This window comes from Paroedura picta, chromosome 5 (assembly GCF_049243985.1).
Source record: "Paroedura picta isolate Pp20150507F chromosome 5, Ppicta_v3.0, whole genome shotgun sequence".
NCBI classification, from domain to species: domain Eukaryota; kingdom Metazoa; phylum Chordata; class Lepidosauria; order Squamata; family Gekkonidae; genus Paroedura; species Paroedura picta.
Genome location: NC_135373.1, coordinates 74,987,452 through 75,013,494, shown reverse-complemented (window position 1 = coordinate 75,013,494; position 26,043 = coordinate 74,987,452). Strand labels below are relative to the sequence as shown.

The 26,043-nt window shown below is 39.6% G+C and overlaps 1 protein-coding gene and 2 pseudogenes across 40 annotated transcripts in view; all 3 read right to left on the bottom strand.

The window, feature by feature from the left end:
- The window catches only part of NRCAM (neuronal cell adhesion molecule), a 193,182-nt gene that overhangs the window by 7,045 nt on the left and 160,094 nt on the right, over positions 1–26,043 (bottom strand). For 35 of the 40 annotated variants that reach the window (XM_077338545.1, XM_077338546.1, XM_077338528.1 and 32 more), the window contains 2 exons: positions 12,835–12,966; positions 11,240–11,318 (listed from right to left, as the gene is read on the bottom strand). In XM_077338545.1, coding sequence (XP_077194660.1) covers positions 11,240–11,318; positions 12,835–12,966 — 211 coding nt within the window. The other 5 variants (XR_013231151.1, XM_077338555.1, XM_077338556.1 and 2 more) reach the window with 5 other exon arrangements.
- On the bottom strand, positions 777–8,212 carry LOC143837962 (lamina-associated polypeptide 2-like; annotated as a pseudogene).
- Positions 925–9,290, bottom strand: LOC143838813 (uncharacterized; annotated as a pseudogene).

Genomic DNA, 26,043 nt, shown 5'->3' with positions numbered 1-26,043 from the left:
TTAAAAAATGGCATCCAATTTACTTCAATTCAAAGAGATATCAATTAAATATTCATATTATTAATTATGTAACCATCCATATTACACAATATACATTTTGATGGTAATGTAGAAAAGCTATCTATAGTGAGTGTTTTATACATCTACAGTTCCAAATATTTTGTGAAGTCTACTTCCTCTTAAAACAAATCTTTTACAGTCTCTTTTTATTTTGGTTTTGAGAATAGTAATTTTCACCAAGATGAAATGTGCTGAAACAGCACATAAAACTTTGATGGATATATTTACTGCTTTCAGATTATGACTTCTTCCTCTTCTTAAAATTTATTATTAGCACAAAATATTTGGATTTAGTTGGAAAAAAGTAACCTGAGCAGTAAAAATTATTTTAATCTGGAATATGTTTTTCAAAATACTTTATGTAACTATGATTAATGGCACTGAAATATTTGTTTTGTTTGTTACCACAGAAAATAAGGTGTTTTCTTTTTAACTTCAAGGAAATATGCTTGTCTTTTTCTTCCATTCTGATTCCCTTTAGGTTCAGTTTTACAAGATTATCCAAATTTATAATCTAAATAATGAAAAAATACTTACACAGTTGGCTGCAATGTTTCTGTGATTTTTCTATATGCTAGTAAGGATGCAGATTCTAATGTCTGTATAATTAAAAAACAAAAAACAAAAACAAAACTGCAGATTTACACAAGGGTGTACTCCTGCACAGAGCTGGGCACTGGTGTGCATGCACCAGCTACAGCATATGCAAAAATCAAACCTGGCAATAAGGTTTCCTAACTTTCTGTATCATAAAAAAAGAAAGTAATGTTGCCACACAGACTGCAGCAGATGTTTAGTCAGTTTGCCAGCAGAATCTTTCTCAACCAGAAAGGAATGAGTTAAAAGCATCATGGCTTTTATACCAAATATATTGTTTTTTCTGACCCCAGATAAATGAATCCAGCATTTCTGGGCACTGAGAAATAGAGGGAAAGAGGGGCACAGGAGAAATCAGGACCCACATTTGAGTAAGACAAATTACTGTGTGTCACCTTGAAAATGAACATAGGGAAAATAGTGGCCATCTTGAGAGGAAGAGAGCAGGCAGTCATCAAGAATTATTGCACCACATGCTAGCAAAACTCTGAATTTCTAAATCTGTTAAATAAAATAACAGAATGCAGAGAACAAAAACATTCCTAAACACTGAGCAGTTATACTATAGAAGGAGAGTTGCCAGGTAAATCCCTTTCATCTTTGAAGTACAGCAATAGGAGCAGAATTTCTTGTACTAGTAGAAGCTCTATATGGTGAACCTTCTCCTCCATGTAAGCCTCCTACATGGCCTTGGGCATTTTAACCCCACAGGAAGTAGTGGTGGCCCACAAAGATGGCATTAGGACCATACTTGGTGGCAGAAGTCCAAGGAACCTACACATGGAAGGCTCAAAAGGAACAGGGAGTCCCCTTAAAAGCAGGCTGTAGCTGTGCATTTGAAGCAGCAACTAATAGAGGACCCATATTAAGACCAGCTGTGCCACTGGTGTTCCCATTCCAATGAGATAAAGTGCTTATTCAAAGGATTTTAGGCTGCAGTCCTATAAAATTTAGCTGATGTCCCATTCACAAAAAATAGCACATGTGGATCAAGACTGCTTGCTCCTAAGTTCTGTTTTTAAACAGCGCTTCCCTTGGGAGCAAATGAACATGGCATATTCCAAGGTGTAAGTTATATTGATTTTAGAAATCCTAAATCTAATACATGAAAGAGAACTGTGAAACACTTTCACCAAAACATAGACAGAAAAAGGAAAACCACAGTCATGCAAACATGAAAAATCCATTTTGCTAACTGTAGTTAAGTGTCTATGAAAAACAGAGATGAACAAGGGAGTAAATTCAGTTATTTACAGGGACTTGCGGTTTCCATTATAAAAGGACTTAATACATTGACTTGGATGCACAATATTACATTCCACCACTCGTCTAGGAAGATGAACTGTGAAAATTAACCTATTCTCTACTTCAAGATGGTAGATTCTCCCTGTTCGAATTTCTGAAATTTTGGAAGCTAAGTGAGTGGATTTTTAAAAAAAATTCACAGGAAAAGTATGGGGATTATTGTGCTAATAGCGACACCTGCAAAATAAAGGCAGAACTCTCACTGAGAAATGAATAAATTGTTCATTGGTCACTAAAATGAATACTACTACTACAGAAGACAAAGCAACTGTCTCGTGGGGAACTTTAAAGTATACAAGAATTGTACACTCATGTCTCTAGGATTTTAATAATTTTATTATACTAACACTACAGTGAATTTCTAAACAGGGTTATACACATATAAACCCATTGAATTTAATGGGGTAGAAAAGCCCAACTTGGTATAGGACTGCACTGTTAACAGAATGCTGTGAATTGTTACTCTTCCTTCTCATGAATCTTTTAAAAACAATTCTGAAAATACAATTTTGTTAGTGACTATCAGATGCATACTTACATAATGGAAACTTTAAAAATTAATATCAGGATGGTGGCCGACAAATGTTCATCAATATTGAAACAGGGCATTCTGAATTTTTTTTCAAGCATATTACCTGTCTTCAACATTAAGACTGGAACAACTTCAAAGGGAACATATATATATTTCAGAATATATAATGCTACAATGAGATGAGAAAACCACAACAGTAAATTCGGTCAAGTTCTTGCTATTTGGAATTACAAAACCAGTTTCATAATAAGCTAATAAATAAACATTTAAAAGCTCAATGATGGGAACTTTAGTTAAGCAGCCTTGCTGAGTTAGGATTGCCCACTTTTTTCTTATGTAGACATATTTGTACTTACTTTTATTGGTTTTGTGCAACAAATAGCAACTTGAAACTGACAGATGAAATTCATGAAAAAGGGATAAAGAAAGAAGGTTTAGACCAAAAAAAAAAAAAGCAACAGTACAGTAAACTAAACAAATCAAGAGGTTTTTAAATGCAGATGAAACAGGAGGCAAAAGAACCTCTGCAACAGCTTCCAGTTTCACCTGCACAGTAACCCTGTGTGGTAGGTCTCAAATCCGCAGAGAGTTGCTTGGCTGTTTCTTCCAGCAGCATGGCTGGCCACAGCAGTATTTTAAGTGAGAAGGGGCATTTCTGTGGCCTTCTTGTCAGCCAACTGTTTGGCAGAAGGGGAAAGCTCCCCCCGTCAAAAGGAATGCCCACCCCCATGCCCTCGGACTCCCCTGCGTTGCTCTTGGAAATGCCTCCCTCCCCTCAGTCAGGGCCTGTCAGAGGCTCCTTCGCAGCAGGCCTGAAGGGAGAGGGGGAGGGAGAGCACTCACCAGCTTCCTGTCAGCTCTGCCAGGGTTCTGAGGTCAAGTTACAGTTGGACATGACAGTTAGGACAGCCTTGAGGCGAAATGGGCTGGTGCAGCCTGTCCAAGCCTCTGTTCTCATCCCCCTTGGCAGCCCTAATGACCTCCTCTCCCTGCGGTGGTCAGGAGCAGACTGGCAGCCATGTCTCCAGATTTCCCCTGGCTGGGCTGGGTGGACAAGTCCGGAGATGCTTTGCACCTCCTGACTTGATGGAACTCTGGTCTGTCCTGGTGAGGTCCCAATTGGATTGGCCCCTTGGCCCCTGGCTGCGCATGCCTCTGGATTGGCCCCTTGGCCCCAGACTGACAAGTGGAGGGGCCAATCGGAAGGCACTTTGCACTTTCTGATTGGCCCCTCTGCTTGTCAGTCTGGGGCCAAGGGGCCAATTGTTGCCCCCCCATCCCAGACTGAGCCCAGCCCCACACCCGTTAGCCTTTTATTTATACTGCGGAGTGCAGTTTACAGATATTCAAAGAGGAATGAATTTAAGATGGCATGGCTGGTGTTGTTATTGCATATTGGATATGGGGACAGAATTGGTACCTTGGTTTATCCTAGAGTCCACGTCCATGTTAGAAAATTAGATGCAGTTTAAAGAAAAGGAGTTTTCCGTGGGCAAGAAAAGGTTTTTCTCTCAATGTCTGTGAGAGGGGAGTATTATTGTCTAGCATAGGTTGTAAGTCATTAATGATGCATTGAAACAGTTTGAGATGACAGCTGGTATCACCTTGGTATCACTCTGTTGATCTGTTTCCTTAATACACCAGATGGGTATTGTAATTCCAAGAATGTCTCTTGTAGATCCTGCAGGTGAAAATCTCTGTTTGAGGGATCAGACCAGTATGACTGTAGTATAGAGCTTGGTTGTGGACAATGGATAGTTTAGTGTTTAGGATGATTGGAGACATGTAGATGTATTTGGTGATAAGTTTCATGCTTCCATTATATATTTGTACAGTGGTGTCTAGAAAATGATTTTTTTGGTGGGCTAGTTCATAGGTTGATGGTGGTGAGGAATGTTGAAGGCATTGTGAAATTTCTCCAGGGCTCATTTCCCATGTGTCCAAATGATACAAATGTTATCAATATATCTCAGGTACAAGAGGGGCAACAGGTGAGATCTGATGAAGTGCTGCTCCAAGTTAGCCATGGAAATTTTGGTATATTGTGGTGATATTTGGATGCCCATGGCTGTCATTGAACTGAAGGAATAAATCTTCACTAGATCTATAATCATGGATTAAGATAAACTGGCAGGGCTTGGTATCGAGGTCAACTGTGGTGTTTTCAGAGATCATGCCCCTAAAAGCTTGTAGTCCATCACTGAAAGGGATGCTGATGTATGGAGACTCACCATCCATGTTAGCTAGAATAGTGTTTCCAGGAAGATTGTTAATAAATTGTACTTTTCTCAGGAAGTCTGTGGTGACTTGCATGTAACTAGAGACTTTGATGGCATAGTGTTTAAGAATAGCATCCACATATCCAGACAGCTCTCCAGAAATGAATGCTTATGTCTGAGACAATAGGACATCCTGGATTATAGGATTTATATATTTTGGGCAGATATTAAAAATGTCTGTTCAAGGGTCTTATGTGGTGTTTATATAGATCTGTTGCTGTGTGTGCAGGTAAGTCTAAATTGCTACTAGCCTTTTAAAAGATTCACTACTGCGATATTTGATATTCTGTATATATTTTTAGAAAATATTTGAATATAGACGTTATAAGACAATTAGCCAAGATTATGTGTTCTATTAACTGGAACACTTAATTTTCATTAGAAATTATTCAGAAAAACCTATAAATATGGGTGTCTGAATTAATTATCAGCGTCTTCTTAGAGGAGGTTCCTGACTTATGATCTTCTTTGGTAAGACATATAATTGTTCACTTTTCTAATAATTTCCTTTGCTGAATTAAAGAATGATGACATTATATTATTATATCTTAGCCAAAGTTAAAGCCGTTTAGTTGAGGCTAGGTGGGAGCCCTGGGGTATTTGATCGGGTCCCCCCCCAGCTCCTAATGCAGTGCTAAGAGCCTGATTCTTACTTTTTCCAGCTGGTTATATTCTTCTATATTGAGGCTAATGGTTGGAGTACGTGGTAAGATCTTTTTAGGATGTTTAATATACCATCATTTTGTACTTGTATGTGTTGGAGTTGTTTTAATGGGATATTTTAAGTCAGGGGTCCTCAACCCCCGGTCCGCAGCCCGGTACCGGGCCGCAAAGGCCATGGTACCGGGCCACCAGCGGCCGCGCCTGCCTCCCCCCCACAGCAAGAGGGGGGGAAGAGGCAGGCACGGCCACCGGCACGCCAGTGACACAAACATGCATGCACAGAGCTGCCGCGCATGCGTGTTTGCGCCCCCTGCTGGCAAAAACGTGCACACGCGGTAGCTCTGCACATGCGCGTTAGCGCCACCTAGTGGCGAAAACGCGCATGTGCGGCAACTGCACGTGCGCATTTACATGCAGCTATGGGGGCTGGGCCGCCGGCTCTCTTCCACCCTCAGGGGCGGTCCCCGACAGCAAGAAGGTTGGGGACCGCTGCTTTACAACACACTTCATTGTTGTGGCGTGTCTGTATCTTATTTTGAAGGGATGTTTAAACATTACCATAGCGATCAGTGAGCGCTAGGGCAGTGGTTGAGAGTAGAGGAGTAAACTACCCCCCCACCGGGCCTCAGTAAAAGGCGTTGAGTGGTCCCTGGTGAGTGGTCCCCAGCGTAGAGTGGTCCCCAGTGATAAAAAGGTTGGGGACTACTGTTTTAATTGATATTGCTGTATTTTTCTTGTTTTCTGAACTCACAAGCGAGTTTCTTGGAGCGGCAATATAAAAATGAAATAATAAATAAATAAATAATAAAGAGATTAATAGTTATTTTTAAAGGATCTAATGAAAACAATTTTTTCAATATTGTTTACTTGTAACAGTACTTACAAAGAACTGGGGTATGTCTTTGGTTAGGAGATTAATGATTCAATACAGAATTAATGACTGACTACAGGAAAGCTAATCAGATGCATAGGGATTTTTTTTGAAATACCAAAAATTTTTGCGGGTTCCAATAGATGTGAATTAAAACATACTGACTTTTTTGCACACCCCTAGTAACAACTATGCTTTTGATCAATATCAGCTTAGTCTGAAGGGTTAAGTATATGTTGTTCCCTAACAGGGATGGAAGTCTGCTCCTGCAATAAACATACCTAGATCATACAATAGCCCAAAGGGAATAATATGTCTGAAATTTATTTTTTAAATAGTGTAGCTTTTAATCTTTTGGTAGATCTCTGCAAATACAAGGCACTGTTGTCAGTGGTAACATCAGTGAAATAGGACTTCTTCACCCCCACTCCTGCCCTGAAATGCAAAATCTCACCCAAAATGCTGCTTCTGAGAGAAAGGGAGGAGCACACTGAAAATCTGCAGTAGGTGAATCAACAAAAACTATCACACTCTACCTTTAGCAGAAATTTACTGCATGTAAGTCAACGATTTCTATATCTCTGGTATAACAACGGAACAGGCCTTTAGAAACACAGGCTCCGCAACTGTTTTGATTTGTTTGATGATTATTATTTCCATGTAGTTTAAACTTAGATGAATAATTGATTGTTATTAAAACTGATGCTTAGAAATTCTGGAACTATTAAAGAGAATGGTTTAAGAGGTTTGGAACAGGTGGATCAATAAGGAAGTTTCAACCCTGAAAAGCTGCCTTGTGAGTATTCCAGGGCAGAAATCAAAATATATAGATGTATTTGATATTATGTGCTATAATGAGTTAAATAAGTTTGTGTGTATGTACACATGCCAAACATATACATATGAAGTTAATTCTTATTGTTCTGGTGAAAATGCAATGAGGAATGGTGATCTCTTTGAGCATCATAACATCTGATATTGTTCACATGTAAGGACTGTAAAGCTCTTCCTCTTTTTAACCTAGTGGGTAAACAATAGGATGTACAACACCTGTGAGAATAACAAAGAATGGTATTTTTGCCATTTGAAATGATATAACAATCACTTATTTCGGATGTAATCTTTGAAAACTTGCTCCAAGCAATCTTCAAATAAAGTTCCTCCAGTATATGGTAGGGATACAGCCAATGTTTCATACATATGTCTAAGAGCCAATTACATAGCCAGATGGCCCTTCTGGCTACAGTGAGACATGCTATGTTTTTGACTGTGAGTCTAAGAGAATCCTCAGCTGCATCATGGATAAAATCTGCTGCAGTTCTAGATAGAGTGTTCTCCACGCATGAAGAAGCACTTAGTGTCTTTTCACCACTTACTTTTTCCTTTTCAAGCCAAGCTAATAAAGCTTTATAAGCAAATGCAGAATATAGGCAGATTCTAAGTTATGCTGCGACTAAACTGAAAGATCTCCTGATTGCAGCCTTAACCTTTCTATCAACTGAATCTTTATGAACAGGGCCACCAGCATAAGACACACATGGCATTTCCACTGACTGCCAAAGTATCTACCTTGGGTAAGGTTCCCCATAAGGCAGCTTTGTCCACTGGAAAAGGATATAGTTTATGCAGATTTGCTGGAACTACATGTTTTACATTAGGGTTATTCCATATCCTACAGATTAGCTTCTGGATTGCTGAATGGACTGGAAGGGATTTATCTGGCTTGTCTTCTTTTAAAGGTTGTTTGGATTTGTGAGACTTTAATCTCAGTTGCTTCTTAATAGGTAAAGGTAAAGGTATCCCCTGTGCAAGCACCGAGTCATGTCTGACCCTTGGGGTGACGCCCTCTAGCGTTTTCATGGCAGACTCAATATGGGGTGGTTTGCCAGTGCCTTCCCCAGTCATGACCGTTTACCCCCCAGCAAGCAAGCTGGGTACTCATTTTACCAACCTCGGAAGGATGGAAGGCTGAGTCAACCTTGAGCCGGCTGCTGGGATTGAACTCCCAGCCTTATGGGCAAAGCTTTCAGATGGCTGCCTTACCACTCTGCGCCACAAGAGGCTCTCTTCTTAATAACAAGAGGCTCTCTTCTTAATAGGCTTGAATAAATAAATTTGGTTTCCCGTTGTTTGGGGAATGCTCACTATCTTCTTCTACATCCAATGAGGAAACACAGGATTTCACCCTCCTCTGGAGGTGATTTATCTTCTAAGGTCCAATTAAACATAGGTTTCTTTTTTTTGTAGAAGCCGCAAGCTCTTTCAAAACATTCACCATTTCAGGGATCTGGGACTGATGCCTAGTTACTTCAGGGGTATCAATAATTGTTCCATCTGGTGCTTGAGAAGGTCCAGCATGTTTGGTAGCTAAAAGAGTAGTTATGGTCACAGAGGCATCCTTCAAAATGGCAGAATTCTCAGGTATTGCAACAGACCTTATTTGTGATTATTTTGTCAGATTTGGAGTAATTACTAGTAGTGGAAACAGATGGTTTTACCTTATTCAGATGGAACCTGTGGTTCTTTTCTGAATGTGAGCTAATGTTTACAGTGTTATCGAATGACTGCTGTAGATAGGACGGTCCCTTGCTGAATCTTTTTTGAAGTGGGAAGTGCTTTCTTAACTGAGAATCTGACCCTTCATCCAGTTCTGTTGTCCATTGTTGTGAAGGGTAATATCTAGAATCACCTTCAGACTGCCATTCAGTTGATATCTTTTTCCTCTGACAGAGTGAAGGGGAGATGGAATTAACATTGAGCATTCTGTAGAGTGACTGACTCTCCTAATGGAGGTTTCTGGTCTTGTGCTGAAGGATTGATCTCCTGACCTTCTGGGTAAGCGGGATCTACCAGACCATACAGAGCCTACTTTGGTAAAGACAGGGTCTGCTTCAGGAAATCTGGTGACTTCACTACATTCTCTCTTCCATCCTTTGTCCATTTTCTTTATTGTCCACCGAGACGTGGATCTGAAGTGATGGGAAAAAGTTCAAGATACTTGCATTCTTGAAGAAAACCAAAGTTTCCCTCAAAAATGCATCATATTGAATCATAAAGCTGCCTGAGGCAGCATGAACCAATTAACTGATTTGACTGTAGCAATGCTGAGCCACACAGAGTATAAACTCATCTTCCATGATTTGTCTGCATCTGCCTGTCTCTAGAGAGAAAAGAGTCAAGCCCTATTACTGATGAACTGGAAGTTACATATGTCTAAAAGGAGATTTTAGCTAAATTAATTGGATGAGCGACTAGCATTACTTCCTCAGGCTATAGTGTTCAGGTTCATGCAATTGTTTCCTTAAGTATGCAAACCAAATGAGCAATGAAAAATGGTTTTATGAATTAACATGCTAATCTTTTCAAAACATATGCTCAAATCCTGGCATAGGATTCATGTTAGTATAGATGTGATGATCACATCTAGAACTGAATTGTCCAACTCACAAAATGTCCACAACATTGGCTTATTTCTGCATGATGTCAAGTAGTCCACAGATAGAAAGAAATCAGAAGTTCAAGTTATTATTTTAACAATCTCTGTGTGAACTACTCTAGAATTTGCTGTAGAAACTGTAATTCACTCATACCTTTTATAATTATTAATGTTTAACCACAAACATTGTTAAAGAAAATCAAATAATCTTAAAATAATTCCTATTAAAATAACCACAGAAAAATACAGAAGCTACTTTTTGGCATTCAGAATTATTAAACAACAGTCAGATTAACAGGACTGCAATATTCTGTGGATAAAAACAGATCCAAAAATATACTGAATGCATTGTTTTTTAAAAAGACATTCCACACACTACAGTAACTTATAAATGAGAACTAAAATAAGTCTTAAGGTGGTACAACATATATTGACATATGATACAATATGAAATCAAAACATGAAGACTGGATCTTCTAAGAAAACAATTTTTTGTTCAAATCTGATAGGTTGGATCAAAACAGTAAAGCTTGCTTGAAAAGATATTTATTATAAATTAATAAGTTTGAAAGCAGGATTTTGTGATGCAAGGCAATTTTGTAGTAATAATGAACCGACTGTAAAGATGGAAAAGAACTGCAGCTAGTGTGAGACTTGTCAGTAACTGAACATTATACTGTCTAAAAAAAGCACTATCCGGGCACCACTGAAATCAATTACATTGTCACTATTAAGTCTGGATTTAAGACAGTACATTTATATACTCTGCTTTATTCCTGCCTTTAAAGGAATAAGGCATAAAAAGTAAATGATAAGGGGGAGGGAGAGAAACACACATGCACAAAAAAAATCCAAAAACAAATCACAGTGGATACCTGAGGTCAATATACCAGAATCATGAATGAGGTAAAACCCTAGATCCAAATGCTTTAAGTATCAGGATGCCAATACTGTAATTTGGATCTGTAATTTACTTAATTGGACTTATCATAATGAATAATTCTTGACTTTGAAAGTGACACAGAGTCCTCATGGGAACAGGTATACCAATAAAGGCAGGAGGCAAGGCTGTACAGCTTCTTATGATCATGAAAAATTTATATACCAATGAAGATGTGGTAATTTCTTCCTATGCATTTTGCTGCACTATGACTTACCTGCACCCATGGCATTTCCAAATTATTCTTATAGTCAATTAATTACTAGATATCTGTCTGTGAACTGAATTACAATGACAAATGGACCCATATACCATCATATCTGTCTGTGATGCCAGCATTCCTTACAATATCCATATTGTGTTTCAAAATGTTGTGTTTCAAAATTGTGTTTCAAAATATTGTGTTTCAAAATGCTGACTGGGAAAGCCATTAATTTACCTAGCTTTAGCTGTTTTTGAGTTTTGCGCAGCAGGTCTTAACAATGGAACTATTGTTATCCATTGTAATGTCAAATCCAAGTTGACATGACAAGTAACAATAAACAAACTTGCTTACCTGTATTCTCCGAGAGTTCCATCATCTTCTTTCATAGGCTGTATTTCTGGATCACCATGAGCGTCTTCCTTCTCTTTCACTAGAAAAACCCAACATATTGTTTAAAAAATACAATTCGGATGACATAATTATGAATAATTACTACATACAGTTGTGTAATAATATATTCTGATAGGATTTTATGTTTTACCAATGCAGTTCTTTGCTTTGCTACCAATACCAAATAGGGACAGCTGAATGTCCACTTGTTTGGCTGTTTGCCAATCTTGAAAAGGAAGACATTTTTATAGACTTGCAAATGATTGTTTCAACTTTTTTAGTTCAACTATTCCTTCCTAACTACACAGTACAGATCAATTGGCTTTCAGTGCATGGAAGTTCTCACACAGCATGTTGAAGTTCAACTTCCCTTCACCTCCCACCCAGTCCTCCCTGCACTGATGTCTGTTCTACAGGCAATTGTTTAAACAGCCCATTAAATATATCACAAATTGTATAAACCAACCACTCCAGTTTTTTTTTAATCCTAATATTCCGTGTTTTTAAATAATCCTTAAAAATCCTAATATTTAAATCGTAATATTCCATGTTTATGAGCCTCTTGTGGCGCATGGTGGTAAGGCAGCTGACAAGCTGTCTGAAGCTCTGACCATAAGGCTGGGAGTTCGATCCCAGCAGCCGGCTCAAAGTTGACTCAGCCTTCCATCCTTCCAAGGTCGGTAAAATGAGTACCGGGATAAAATGGTAATGACTGAGGAAAGGAATTGCAAACCACCCTGTACTGACTCTGCCAAGAAAATGCTAGTGGTCGTCACCCCAAGGGTCAGACATGACTCGGTGCTTACACAAGGGATACCTTTACCTTTTTATTCCATGTTTAAGTAGGCCTCAGCATGTTAACAGATCGGCAGTGATTTTGTGCATGTTTTGAAAATGTCCCTTGGAGAGCAATTTGATTAGACACACTATCAACACAGTATCAAATAAAATATGAGATAAATTTCAGTTGCCCCAGATCCACATTCATGTAATCTATTTGAGCAAGGAGCATAATAAATCTAATAGTAAAATCACTAGTACAAGAAAAATAAGTCCCCAGTATAGCAAATAACAAATAAAATACTACTGGTTGACACAAACTGAACCAAAAGTGAATGAAAATAAAAAATGGTTTTGCCAATGCAATCCTATGTAGGGTTGTTCATTTCTAAAACATTTGAAGTTAATGGATTTATACTCCCTGGAATTGTACAGTAAAGTTGTTAACGTTCCTGGGGGGGGGGATAAACTCCCATGGTTTAGTTCCCCAACAGGAGAAAACTGATCATCACTCATTTTACCTAAGGCAAGGTGCGATTAGAATTGATCTCGGAAACAAACTGGGAACCTTTAAACATTTTTTAAAATAGTCTTCAGATATTTTTGCCACTGCATCTTAAACTAAACTGGTCTTAAAAGGACAAATTAGAGCACTCAAACTTTGATGTGACCACAGCATGGATCCAAGAGCACTTGGAATGTCATCCATTACAAATAAAGGTTCTATTTGCTTTAATATAATTAAATATTTTAACTTACAATTATAAATATAGTACCTGGATATTTTCCACCTTTATTTCTTCTTATGAAACAAACAATCAGCAAAATCAAGATGAGAAGAACAACTGCACACATAAGACCAATGAACCATCCTTGAGTTGCAATGTCCACCTGCCGACTTGCCTTTGCTAGAAAACGGAAAAAATGAAGCAATATACTCAAATTACTACTATATTAGGCACCTTTTTCACAGCAACAATGTAGGTTATTCATTTACACTTTGACTACAAATATAGATTTATAAGTAATGTGGTGTCTAACACCATCCAAAGACATTTAACATCTGATCGCATTTGGACCAAAATTGTTAGTGGTATTTAAAGCTCTTTCATGCCTTTCCCCCCCATGTTCAAAATGTGAAGATTTGCAAGTATACATTCTCTAATAGAATATTTGACCTGTTTTATTAATGGATACCTATATTTGAAGGTGGCAATGGTAACATTTTTGTGATGGGTGAAAAGGGTGCTTAGATCCATAATATGTGAAGATGCATAGCCAATGTATAATGTCTCTTAAAACAATGTGTGCTAGACATAAGGACAACAGCAGCTGATGATTAAATCAGGTTCCCCCCTAAGTGTGTTAAGATTAAATTACCTAAATTTCTGCATTAGCTCATCTGCATATCAAATCATCTGATCTGTGGATGTAGGCATCACTTATATCCATTAGACATCCTTTTACATAAAGGAAAATGCAATCAGATTCATAAAGAAGATGCAACATTTGCATCTTTCTTAGACTCCACTAGGATACTGTATTGTACTTTTGAAAGTGCACTCTAGAAAGTATACTTTCTAGACAAATAAATGACAAATACTTGGACAGAATAAGAATGTATATATAAAGAATTGTGAAAGGCATTTTAAAAAATAAATGGGCTTAAGGAACGATGTGCCTAGTTTTTGAAAAGTCAAATATGTAATATCTGGATTTTTATTTTGTTAGAAAAATTCCCCAATATAGTTAGAGATTTAGTTTTCCAGACATGCAGTTATGAGGAATTAAAATATTAGTGTAGAACAGCATAGGAAGCCACACACATTTAACATTCAATATCGAATGAAATTTTGTGCCAATTAAATGAAACAATCCATGCATGACACATGCCAAAAATATGTGGTAAATTACTTACGCAACTTCAGGGATTCTTTATATTACAATATATCCTCATTATAGGTTTTTAAAGCCTAGAATACTGTTTTTAAATGAAATAAAATGTGGTAATTGTGCTACAAAAATTGTTTCAAGTATATTGCTTAGTTTCTTTGGAGAATGTAGAAGCTGCTACTGCATGCAAAATCTGCCTCACTGCACTTAATTTGCAAAATAATGTCATGTGAAGATGATATATACAAATCCTTTGAAAGGTCACGACACACTGTGTTTCCCACAATATGCTTCGAGTATAAATTTTCCCATTTATTCCATTTTATTTCCCCTTATTCCTTGTCACTAAACAAGGATTTAGGTGTTGAATTATTCCATACTAGAAAATAAGCCCGCTGTAGTCTAAATACAGCGGGCGCTAGCTGTTAGTCCCCCCCCCATGGTGCGGCCTACCTGTCCGACCAGAGTCCGAGCGGGTCTGTGTTTGGGTGGGCTCCTCCACCGCTGCCGCCGCCACCGCCATCGGGAAGGCCAGGCAGGTAATGGCGGTGGGCGGGCGAATGTGCAGAGATTAGTCAGTCCGGCGGCAAGGGACCAATTGCGAGCCGCCGTAGGACTGACAATCGGAGGACCCTGCCGATTGTCCCTTTCAATTGTCAGTCTGGGGGAAGGGGACTATCGGCACCCTTCCTCATCCCGGACAGGGCCCGCCCTCGGGGCCCTTACTGCTTTATTTAATCCGCTCCGCTAGGAACGGTTAAAGATATTTTAGCTAGTTTCAAGTCCTGCAGCACCTCAGAAGCCAACAAGATTTTCAGTGAATGAGCTTTTGATAGTAAAAGCTCTCTTCATTAAAGGTCTTAACTGGACTTGAATCTAGCTGTTCTACTGCAGACAAGCATAGCTACCTCATGATATTATCACTATATATTTAAACACTTTGTCCTAGGCAGGAATGTTAACAGAATTTTACTTCGATGCAGAAGGATCAGAAACTATGCAAAACTTCTCTTTGTATATTGTGTCATGGTGACTAAAGGAAGTCTCCTGTATGTTCACCTATCAGAAACCCTGCTCCTCATTTCCTAATAAATATTAACATTGGTGAAATTCTGTGCCATACTCTCTTGAATAGAAACCTCTATAGAAATATATCATGACCTCCTGAAATCCATGACAGGTTCTATTAAAGTAGAGAAGGTCTTTGAGTATCTGACAATCCCAGCAATACTGGACAAAGAATCTAGACATTGACATGTACCTGTGAATGTACACTCCCATTACAATGTTCATATTCAGTAGCATTCAGGTCTCTTTACAAGCTGGGTAGTGGTAGGCCAACTAAACTGTATCAGCTATAGTCTAAATTTCTCTACAGGAAGTAACTGATCTTCAGAAGACAATGAATGATAAACACATTCAGGTAAGCCACCTGGTTTTCAGTTTTAAGAAATCTACCATAGGAATAAGATACTTTGTTCAAATCTGGTACTCAGATGTACCTGTGTAACTCCTCCCCCAGTTAAACCAATACCTGAGAACATTGGCTTCTGGAGCAAGTTTCAACAGAAAAGTGTCTTCCTATCTTGTAGTTCACATCACTTCTACACAGAAACTGTGAAGAGATACTACTTACATTTCTTCAACACTGCAATAAGCATAGAATGTTGTAGAAAAATTTATATAAGACAATGCAATACATTTGGCTAATAAATCCAGACCGTTAATTTCATCTACCTATTTTTATACAAAGCTCTAAAAAGTAATCCTTGTTCAGCTAAAGGTGTGTCAATTTGAGAGGTTTTTCTATAATATAAATGCTAGGATAAACTTCTAAGGTTTTTCTGGCACTTATTCCTTTGCAAAGATGAGGGGTTTAGGAGCAACTGTACCACTGAAATCCATGATATTATTTTAAAACAGAAACTAGCAGATTACAATAGTTCAGGAGGGAACTTCAATAATGGGACAGGATTGCAGTCCACTGCAATGTTTATGGTCGGTATTACTTGCTTTTAATCCATTGTCTTTTCCTTATAACCCACTTTTTGTATTGTTTACTGTATACCCTGCCTTAAATACATTGTTGTTCATATTCTGTATGTAGGCTGCCCTCAACAGCTCTCCTATCCATCATATTCCTTCTGTTCTGCTTGGTCTTGGCTAGCCAAAGAAGAGTTTGCAGCACTAGGTTCTTCCATTGGATCTATCTTGCACAACCAGGAGAAAGAACCCAACCACCTCCTCACTGGTCTGCTTCTAGGCCCCATATGAAGCTAGTGCTACACATACTCAGTCAATCCCCCTGAATCTCACTTCAATTAACACTCTTGTGAGCCTTCAGGGAAATTTGGGGCTGCATCTGCAGCTTTTTTCCCTCCCACATTGACCTGGTCAAGCTCAATTGCCAGTAGGTGTTAGCAATGACTGAAGTAGACCCATACTGGGTCTACTGTTGCAGCATTCCTTTCTGCTGACATCTTGGCTGACTTGGCAGTTGGTGAGTATGATTGAAGTGGGACCTTGCATATCCTTCTCAAAAATGCCTTGCCTGTTGTTTCGTATTAGCTACAACCACAACCACTAGGTACAAACTATAACCACAAAGTATTGCTTGATCATTGACTGTGGAAAAGTAATTTGCCTCTGTCTGCTAAGGTAACTTAGATGAAATTTAGCAAATACAAATTATGCTTTAATTATTTAGAGGGTTTTTTAAAGGTTCTTCAGTGAACATATCAAAGACACTCACCTCAGAAGGTCAGCTTAATCTGCTTTCCACCTCTACCTGTGAAATTATCAGTGAAATTATCATTTTCTTAACCAAGCATGAGGCTTTCCCTATTCACATTTGGTTGCTCCACTTTCCTGTTCAGGTTGGGTGAAGAGAAAAAAGTGGATGGTAGGTATTGTTCTACTGCTCTATACTTCTCTAAGATTAGATGGGAGCTAGCAGTTGTAATCTATTACATTATATGTTAGCTGGGAAGGGAAGTACCAATAATTCCCAAGGAAGCATTAAAAGCACCCAACAAAAGGGAAGCCATGCTTAGAATAACTTCAGAATAACTATGTAAAACTTCTGCTTTCTAATTTGAACACCATATGCAAATATGATAATAAAAATACTATGTAAAAACTTTACAGGTCAAATAAATATTCCTTAGTAAATAGTGACAGAATTCCACAGAGCAATGAGGTATATTAAGATCACTAAATATGTTGCATTACAAGGACTTTACAAGCTCTAGCCATTCAAGCTACATGTAGACTCCACACAGAAAAAACACCTGTGCCTCTCAGTGAGTCCTAATTCTGATCTCATACCTTTATGAGTCTTTCAAACATTCTGAAATTCTGCTGATCAGCTGATTGGAAGGGGACTGGGTTCGGTCATACTGTTCATTCCATGCCAAACAGCTGAATCATTGTGACTGTAGTTATTAGGTGGCACTTAAGCTCCATGTATACTTCTATGGGCAGAAGTGGTTAAAGTAATAATAAGTGTTGTAACTAGGATTTTTTTAAAGAAACGTCTTGAACAGATAATTTTCTAGTTGTGGTGGAGTAGCTCATATGTCCCTTAGAGACTGCAAGATGGAGCTCTTCTGCCAGGCTTTTAGTTGAGGTAAGATGGACAGAAGATCTTGCTCCCCTCTGGAGTGGAGTTTGGAGTCTCTCATCTGCAGCATCACCCCAGGGGGAACCTGGTGGTCTGTATGTTTTGATGTTAGCTGTCACGAGATGGCAGGCCCAAGAGCAGTAGCATACAAATATATAATAAATAAATTAGAAAATGAAAGAAACATTAATAAAAATATTTGCTCTAAGTTTATTTTTAAAGTCTATTACTCAGCTGATCGTGTCATTTCTGGTGTTCTTCCTAGTTTATATTCTGTTTCTGGGGCAACCCAAAATTTGGTAATATTCCAGGAACAGGGGAACATATTGGGATATTTTTTTACTAGAGGAAGTGCTTATTAATGAAAAGGTTGGCAATCTGTCCTAAAATAATACTTTAAAACAGCATCATATCAAAGAATTAAACATTATTTGGAGCACTGATACATATTTATTATTTCAATGTAACTTATGCTTGTGCAGCTATTAAAGAGACAGATAATATTTTTAAAAATTTGTCAATTTGGGGCCATTTATTATTATTAAGTATTTTGCAATGTATTAAAAGTATTAAGAAAAAATATTGAAATATCTGCTGCCAGTCACACCATAGTCAACATAAGTGTTCTCATGAACCAGATTCTCTTATTCCCAACTAACATTGGCATAGACTTCATCAGTAAATTTCAGATCCTTGGATAAATTGCCAGCATTGTACACACACACACACACACACACACACACACACACAAAATGAAATGAAAATGATGCTACCTACATCCAGTATAATCCAAATCTAATTACTTCACTAATCTGACTCTTTAAAAGTAGAATATTATTTTTGTTTCCCACAGGGAAAGTTAATAACTACAGGATTAGTAGACATTATTTAAGAAGTAGCCACGACCACAAAAATATACAAAATAAACTTAAGGAAGAAATCCTATGGACATTCATGTCAAAGGGTAGTCAGTGAATACTTGAAACTTGCATACTGACTACATGTCTATTGTTGAAATCATATATGCTACATAAAGACTTTGGGTTCTTCTGCAGCTGGCCCTTGACTTTACTGTAACAGCCCAGCAGGGCTCTACTGGGTCACAAATAGCTGTGAGGAGATCAGTGAATAGTCTGCCCCATACAGATTCAGAGAATTCCAGGCCTAGATGGGCCAGAGGTTTGGAACCCTCCTTCCCCAAGATACATTGGGATAGTGGGGTAAGAATCTCCAATGCTATCAAGGGGTCAATCCAAGCTGGGGCAGCAGTGCAGCAGAGCATCCCCCCCCCCTCAAATCTCTCTGGGGCCTTTACTGGAGGGTTCATCAATTCAGGAAAATTCATATAGAGTGGCTGCTCAGGTTTTCCCCGCACTTTTTCTGCCTTCCCTCTGCAGACTGGAGTCCACAGGACTTTAGTCCAGCCTGGGGCTTCTCCAGTCCTGTACAGATGCAACCAAGAATCATGTGTAACCATAAAAACGCTAGCACCAGTGACACCAATCTTTAAGAACTAATCAAAAGAGATGTTCCCTTTCTCTCTCACCATTCATGTCAGACATGGGTTCAGGGGTGAAGGAGCTCCTTTAAACCATATGACAACAAGCTCTGATAAAGAGGTAGGAAGAATGGTCAGAAAATACTCCTAGGCACATCCTAGGGAAATTCAACTAAGCTTTTACAGCTGGAAGAGATTAACAAGGTGCCTTTTTTCCTTCTCTTAAGGGGGAAGGGCTGTGGCTCAGTAGAAGCACACCTGCTTGGCATGCAAAAAGTATACCCAGTTTAGACAATAGAGGTTTTAAGTGATCATCGAAATTCTTTGATTTCATGCTAATGGCCGAATGCCAGTTCATGCAATAGCTCCTTCTTGCAGATGGGGGGGGGGGAGTCTACCTTTCCAGCAGGTAACATGCAAGACCTCAAAGTCCTTCTGTTAGACATTCAGGAGCAGTTTCTGACGTTTTGTGCACATAAGGGGAGTAGAGTGGATGTTCTTAGAACACCATTTCCATGAGATTTATTCCTTTCTGTTTGTATTCCCCAAAGCATTTGAGGACTGTAAAGCAAATATAAATTAAAGAAAGTTAAAACTATTGGTAAAGAATCATAGAATCATAGAGTTGGAAGGGGCCATACAGGCCATCTAGTCCAAACCCCTGCTCAACGCAGGATCAGCCCAAAGCAGCCTAAAGCATCCTAGAAAAGTGTGTATCCAACCTTTGCTTGAAGACTGCCAGTGACGGGGAGCTCACCACCTCCTTAGGCAGCCTATTCCACTGCTGAACTACCCTGACTGTGATTTTTCCCCCCTGATATCTAGCCTATATCGTTGTACTTGTAGTTTAAACCCATTACTGCGTGTCCTTTCCTCTGCAGCCAATGGGAACAGCATCCTGCCCTCCTCCAAATGACAACCTTTCAAGTACTTAAAGAGGGCTATCATGTCCCCTCTCAACCTCCTTTTCTCCAGGCTGAACATTCCCAAGTCCCTCAACCTATCTTCATAGGGCTTGGTCCCTTGGCCCCAGATCATCCTCGTCGCTCTCCTCTGTACCATTTCAATTTTATCTACATCCTTCTTGAAGTGAGGCCTCCAGAACTGCACACAGTCCTCCAGGTGTGGTCTGACCAGTGCCGTATACAATGGGACTATGACATCTTGTGATTTTGATGTGATGCCCCTGTTGATACAGCCCAAAATGGCATTCGCCTTTTTTACGGCTGCATCACACTGCCTGCTCATGTTTAATTTACAATCCACAAGTACCCCAAGGTCTCGTTAGCACACAGTGTTACCTAGAAGCGTATTCCCCCATCCAGTAGGCATGCTTTTCATTTTTCTGACCCAGATGCAGAACTTTACACTTATCTTTATTAAATTGCATCTTGTTCTCATGTGCCCATTTTTCCATTGTGTTCAGATCTCGCTGAACTCTGTCTCTATCTTCTGGAGTATTTGCCAGTCCTCCCAATTTGGTGTCATCTGCAAACTTGATGAGTAGTCAAGTGAGAAGCACAAGTTCAGGATTGTTTCACTTCACTGCATTCTGTACGGTATTCATCAGGACTAACTCACGTCGTCTTTAGGTCTTCAAGATGCATATCTGCATATTCCACCTTTCAGACCTTCGGCATTCGATTTTCAGAGTCAACATTTCCAACACAAGGCTTTCCCTTTGGATGGGCATAATCCGCAAGGCTGTTTACCAAGGTACTGATAGTTCAAACTACCTATAACAACATGTAACATCAATGGCGCTCTCCTAGCCCACGTGATTAGATATTGGTAGGAGGGTTGAATTGGGTTTCGCCATCTGTGGGTTTTTTTGTTTATTGTTGGATGTCCTGTTTTTAATGGGGTTTTATCTGTTTTTTTTTAAATGATGGACCATTGTAACCTGCCATGAGCCAGCTTCAGGAGTGGCAGAGAATAAATCACATAAGAACAACAACAACAACAGGAATCCATCTTTATTCTTGCCAGGGTGATATCCTCTGCAGAGCCAAGGAGGCGAGCTAGGACACCAAGTCCATCATCTAATCTCTTCAGGCACACCACTGCCTGATCTGGGTTAAAATAAACAAATAAAAAGTCATTGTACACCTTTCAGGGACATATGGGCCAAGATTCAGACAAGGATGCCCAAAGTATTTCTGCCTACAAAGAAGCAGATAAAAATTACTGGAGGGAGTGAAAGAAACCCAGTAGAAGTCAGTAGACCTCATGCAACAGTACTGGGACTGAGGATGTAGTCTTTGGGCCTTTATAATGGGCTCATCTTCCTTTTCAGAATGACACACAAACACACACACACAAAAGAAAGCACAAACAAATCAAGATACTGCCCTCTCCCCAAAGAAGTCAATAAGCTAGAAGCCTTCACAATCAAATCTGACAAGGAGAGCCAGTTTCTCTCAGCTTCTTGCCTGATTATGGCCACCAATAGAAGGGGCTGCGGAATGCACTGAAAGGATTAGATTGTCCAAGGCAGATTGAGTCTGTGGGAAGAAATGAACTGGCTGGAATTTGGTAACCTCAGACTAGCACTGATTGTTTTCCAGAACCTTGTCATTTTCCAGGAATGACATGCTCGTGCACACAGACACAATGCACAATGGCGAAGACGCACTTCAATTGACAAAGAGGCACCAGATCAATGTTGCTTCTCTGGGAGTCCAAAATCCTGTTCAATTGGACCAAGAAAAGATTGGCAGGTCTGAAAGCAAAGCATCTATTAGGCACCCCCCAAAAATCTGGGCCATTTTGGATTTGGAAGAACTCAGTTTGGACCATTAAAGGGCTGTCTGAATCAGCTGATTTGGATCTGGCCTCGGCTGAATCACTTGGATGTCTCCAAAGCAATTTGGCCAATTAAGTAAATGGTGCCATTGACTTTAATGGGAATTTTCAGACTTCCAACTTTCCCATGGGCAATTATTTCCAATGGTGAGAATTTATGTTCAGAACACAGAGTCTGTTTGTTCTCATCATTGGATATAATGGGAATAGGTTGGAGGCACCCATTTTGGGAGCCCCTAGAATTAGACCCCCTGGGTTGGGGAGTCAGAAAAGAGGCTCCTAAAGCTACCCTGAAAGTTTGAAACCTCTAACACAACCACCACGCCCCAGGCCATGGAGATAGCAGAAACCTGAAAATTGCCAAAGCAGGGAGGGGACTCTCTGTCACTCTCTGATCTAGCATGCAGATGCCACCCTCTAAGCAGGAGAAAATGGGAATATACAGGAATTGCATCTCATCTTCACAAAGAGAGCAGTTCCCATAACCTCCCCTGGAGAAAAGGGTTGCATGCCAGAGCTGCAGGGGAGGGCTGTGGCTGGCTACCCCAGCAATGCTTAGGTTCCAGCCACCAGGTGAGAACTGGAGACCTACTCAAATCATATCACAGTCCACCCAGAGTTCACTTGTGTTCCCCCAGAGAAGAAAAGATGCCTGACAAAGTGTGTTTGTGTGGGGGTGGGATCTCACTTTACAAAGTATTTGGCCAATTTGTGTCCGAACCAGCCCTGATTCGGACATTTTTTGGCTGAAGTGGTACAAAGAGCACATGCCTAGTATCTATACGCTCTTACAAAGCTCCAAATCTACTGGCTAAGCAGGAAAGATTTAGATGCAGGAGAATGGAAACTAAACATATAACTCTTCTGACAAGATTACAATTTGTTTCAGGATCTCTATCTTGGATCTTTTTTACAACATCAGACAACAATCAAGTTGCCAAGTTTCTACCAGTTTCTACAATTCTAGGGCAGAAGGTGAGAATGCACACCCTTGCCATTTACTGTGGGGTATGCAATACACCTTCCTCCGAACTGCTCTGTTCAGCTGAGGCCTGAACATAGTGTCTAAGGAGGCAATAGGGGTGAGGGTCTCAGAGCTAGTGAAGATGTCAGTATCACCACTGTGGAGATCAGGTCAGAATATTTTTACTGGCATAATTGATATTTTCAATAGTAAGACAGTGGAATATAGAGATACAATATATAAGTACCAGCTTTAAGAACAACTTCATCTCTGAATTATTTTATCACTATTTGATTCATATACAAAACATTTTCTCTAGAAACGTCTAACAGAAACAAAGCTATCCTCACAATACAGGTAGAGTTCTCCTCATTCAACACCTTGCTTATAACAAGTTTCTCATTTACACTCAATTTACATTTCTTTAAATAGTCTGAGAGGGCTAACAATATTTTGAGAATTTAACATAGTCAAATAGTACCTGGTACTCTACATCCATGAACATATTTCCTGTAAGGGAGTTTGTCAAAATCAACCTTTGACTGAGGGAAATATGTTAAACTGTGCCTTAAGATAGGCCCTTTTAGTTGACAGTCATCTAATACTTATGAATATGGGGGCAAACATTTGTATTTTGGCAATGCACTCCATTGCCACGGAGAACATACACTTGTAGTTGTTGAAGCTAAGAATTATCCAGATCCTCCACCCTCTGAGTTATTTGCTTCCTGACTGTATGTTCCTCTTGTGTAACCAGAAAGGAAATATCTAGCCCTGTGTATTATAGTTTCTGAAGGGCTATTTTATTAAATCCTTCAGGGAAGTTCAGGTCACTCAACAAATCTGGTAGCAACAGATAGGGTTGTTGGTGGAAATGTATCCAAAAGTATACAGCCATACTCTTGTTTGTAGTTTCTGTTGTCCAAGTTATAAGAGTCTTATTTGATATACAATTAGGAACTTCTAATAATTCCCTAATTAAGGAAAATTGAAAGTTTTCCAATTCATTGGTAAAAGCTTCAATCCAGACTGGGATTCCTCCACTGTGGAGATTGTCAAGCAGCTGTGTTCTTCTTGTTCAAGAATCATATAATCACCCAGAGTCTATTTGATTGCAGTTGACAGTTTAGAGATTAAACTGGCAGGTTTAGAAGGATTGGGCCTTCCAAGATAAGTAGTTACACAGCTACACCTTGGAGGACCCATATTCAGTCAGTGCTGAAACAACTGCACTGGTTACCAGTTATATTCCGGATTAGGTTCAAGGTTCTGGTTTTGACCTTCAAGGCCACCCGCGGTCTAGGCCCAGCGTATATGAGGGACCGCCTTTCGCCCTATGTCCCCCACAGGGCTTTACGCTCTGCGGGGGCTAACCTACTGGTCATTCCCAGCCCCAAGGAGGCTCACCTGGCCTCGACCAGGGCCAAGGCTTTCTCAGTCCTGGCCCCAACCTGGTGGAATGAGCTCCTGGAAGAGCTGAGGGCCCTGAGGGAACTTTCAACATTCCGCAGGGCCTGCAAGACGGCGCTCTTCCGCCAGGCTTTTGGTTGAGGCCAGGCAGCAATGAAGATCTGGCCCCCCCTCACGAAGCGATGGTTGCGTATGTCAGCAGCTCCCCTCCACTTCCCTTTTAGTGGGGGTAGAGATCAAGTTAGTTATTGAACCTTGCCACCACTCTTGGTATGCTATATGTATGTTGTTAAGGATTAGTTGTGGGTTCATGCTTTTATGATATTGTTTTAATGGGATTGTTTTATGTAACCTGTCTCGAGCCTCCGGGGGGAGGCGGGATATTATTAATAATAATAATAATAATAATAATAATAATAATAATAATAATAATAATAATAATAATAGTTAAAATTATGGTGTGGTCCAAAAAACCAAACAGAATCGGCTTCCAATTGTCTCTACTCAAAAGTGGACTAGCACTAAAAAGCTGGATCCACTGAATCCTTACAAAGATACCATTCCCTTCCTACATGAAAGCTGAAATCAGGTACTAAGAATCAGGTACCTTAGAAGACAGTCTGCATCCCTGGCCACTACGCATAACAACAAAAGACTGCCTAATTTTTCTTCTCACAGGCACATTAAGTTTCCCTCAAAGGATCCATACAGGTGGCACTTCCCATTAGCTATAGGTTGCCTACTGGGAACATTTCTAAAGTATTACAGGCCTGAGCAAACATCCATTTGATCTTTTTTCAAATAGTCAGAATCTAAAGCATTCTTCTTAGACGTCACCCTTATTACTGAGGAGATGACTTTTGCAAGAAGGTATTCTGAATTAGGGACTTTATTGGTCAGGAAAGAATTGTGTATATTTCACAAAGTCTTGGTGGTACACAGGAGGGATCCTTCCTTTGTGCCAAAGGTATTTTCCCCTTATCATGTTTACCAAGAGTTGGTAATATATTCCTTTTGTTCTAGACCATTATATTCCAAAGAGAGAGTCTGGCACAAATTATATGTGCACAGCTACCATTGAATCCCACAATAAGATTGGCCAAGCAACATCAGCATTTGCCACACTCAAATGGTGCCTCTGGAAGAAGACGAATGTCTCTCTCATGACCAAAGTTTATCTCTTCCGGACACTAATCCCACCAATCCTCATATGGATGGGAAACATGGACCTTACTAAAACATGACATAAGCAAACTCGAGACCTTCAAAATGCAATGTGTGAGGCAGATTCTGGGTATCTTTCTATGTGTTCATAATCAAAATGAGACAAATTGGACAAAATGTGACAACCAGCCACAAATTTAATAACAAATCCAAAAGCTCAGACTGCAATGGTTTGGCTATGTCTGCAGAATGAACACCCGCAGACTGCTTCATAAACTACTCTGGCGAGAATGACTAACTAAATGGAAGATCAAACAACTGGTGCCAAAGAAAACATGGCTTAAACATACCGAGGAAGACCTCAGAAACCAGTGATGTGGCCAAAACTACTGCCACCAATCATCAAGAGTGGAAACATAAACAAGGCAAAAAAATCCTGCAGCACCTACAGCAATGTATTGGCTGAGAGAACAACCTGCTCCACCAATTGCCAGCTAAAGGATAAAAAGAAGAAGAAATGTTTACAGGTGCATCTAATTAAATGGGGCAGTGAAGAGTAGGCAAGAGATTTTCTTCCTGTGCCTCACAGCTTTAGATAAAAAGTTCTTATGCCATGTACCAGAAAGACA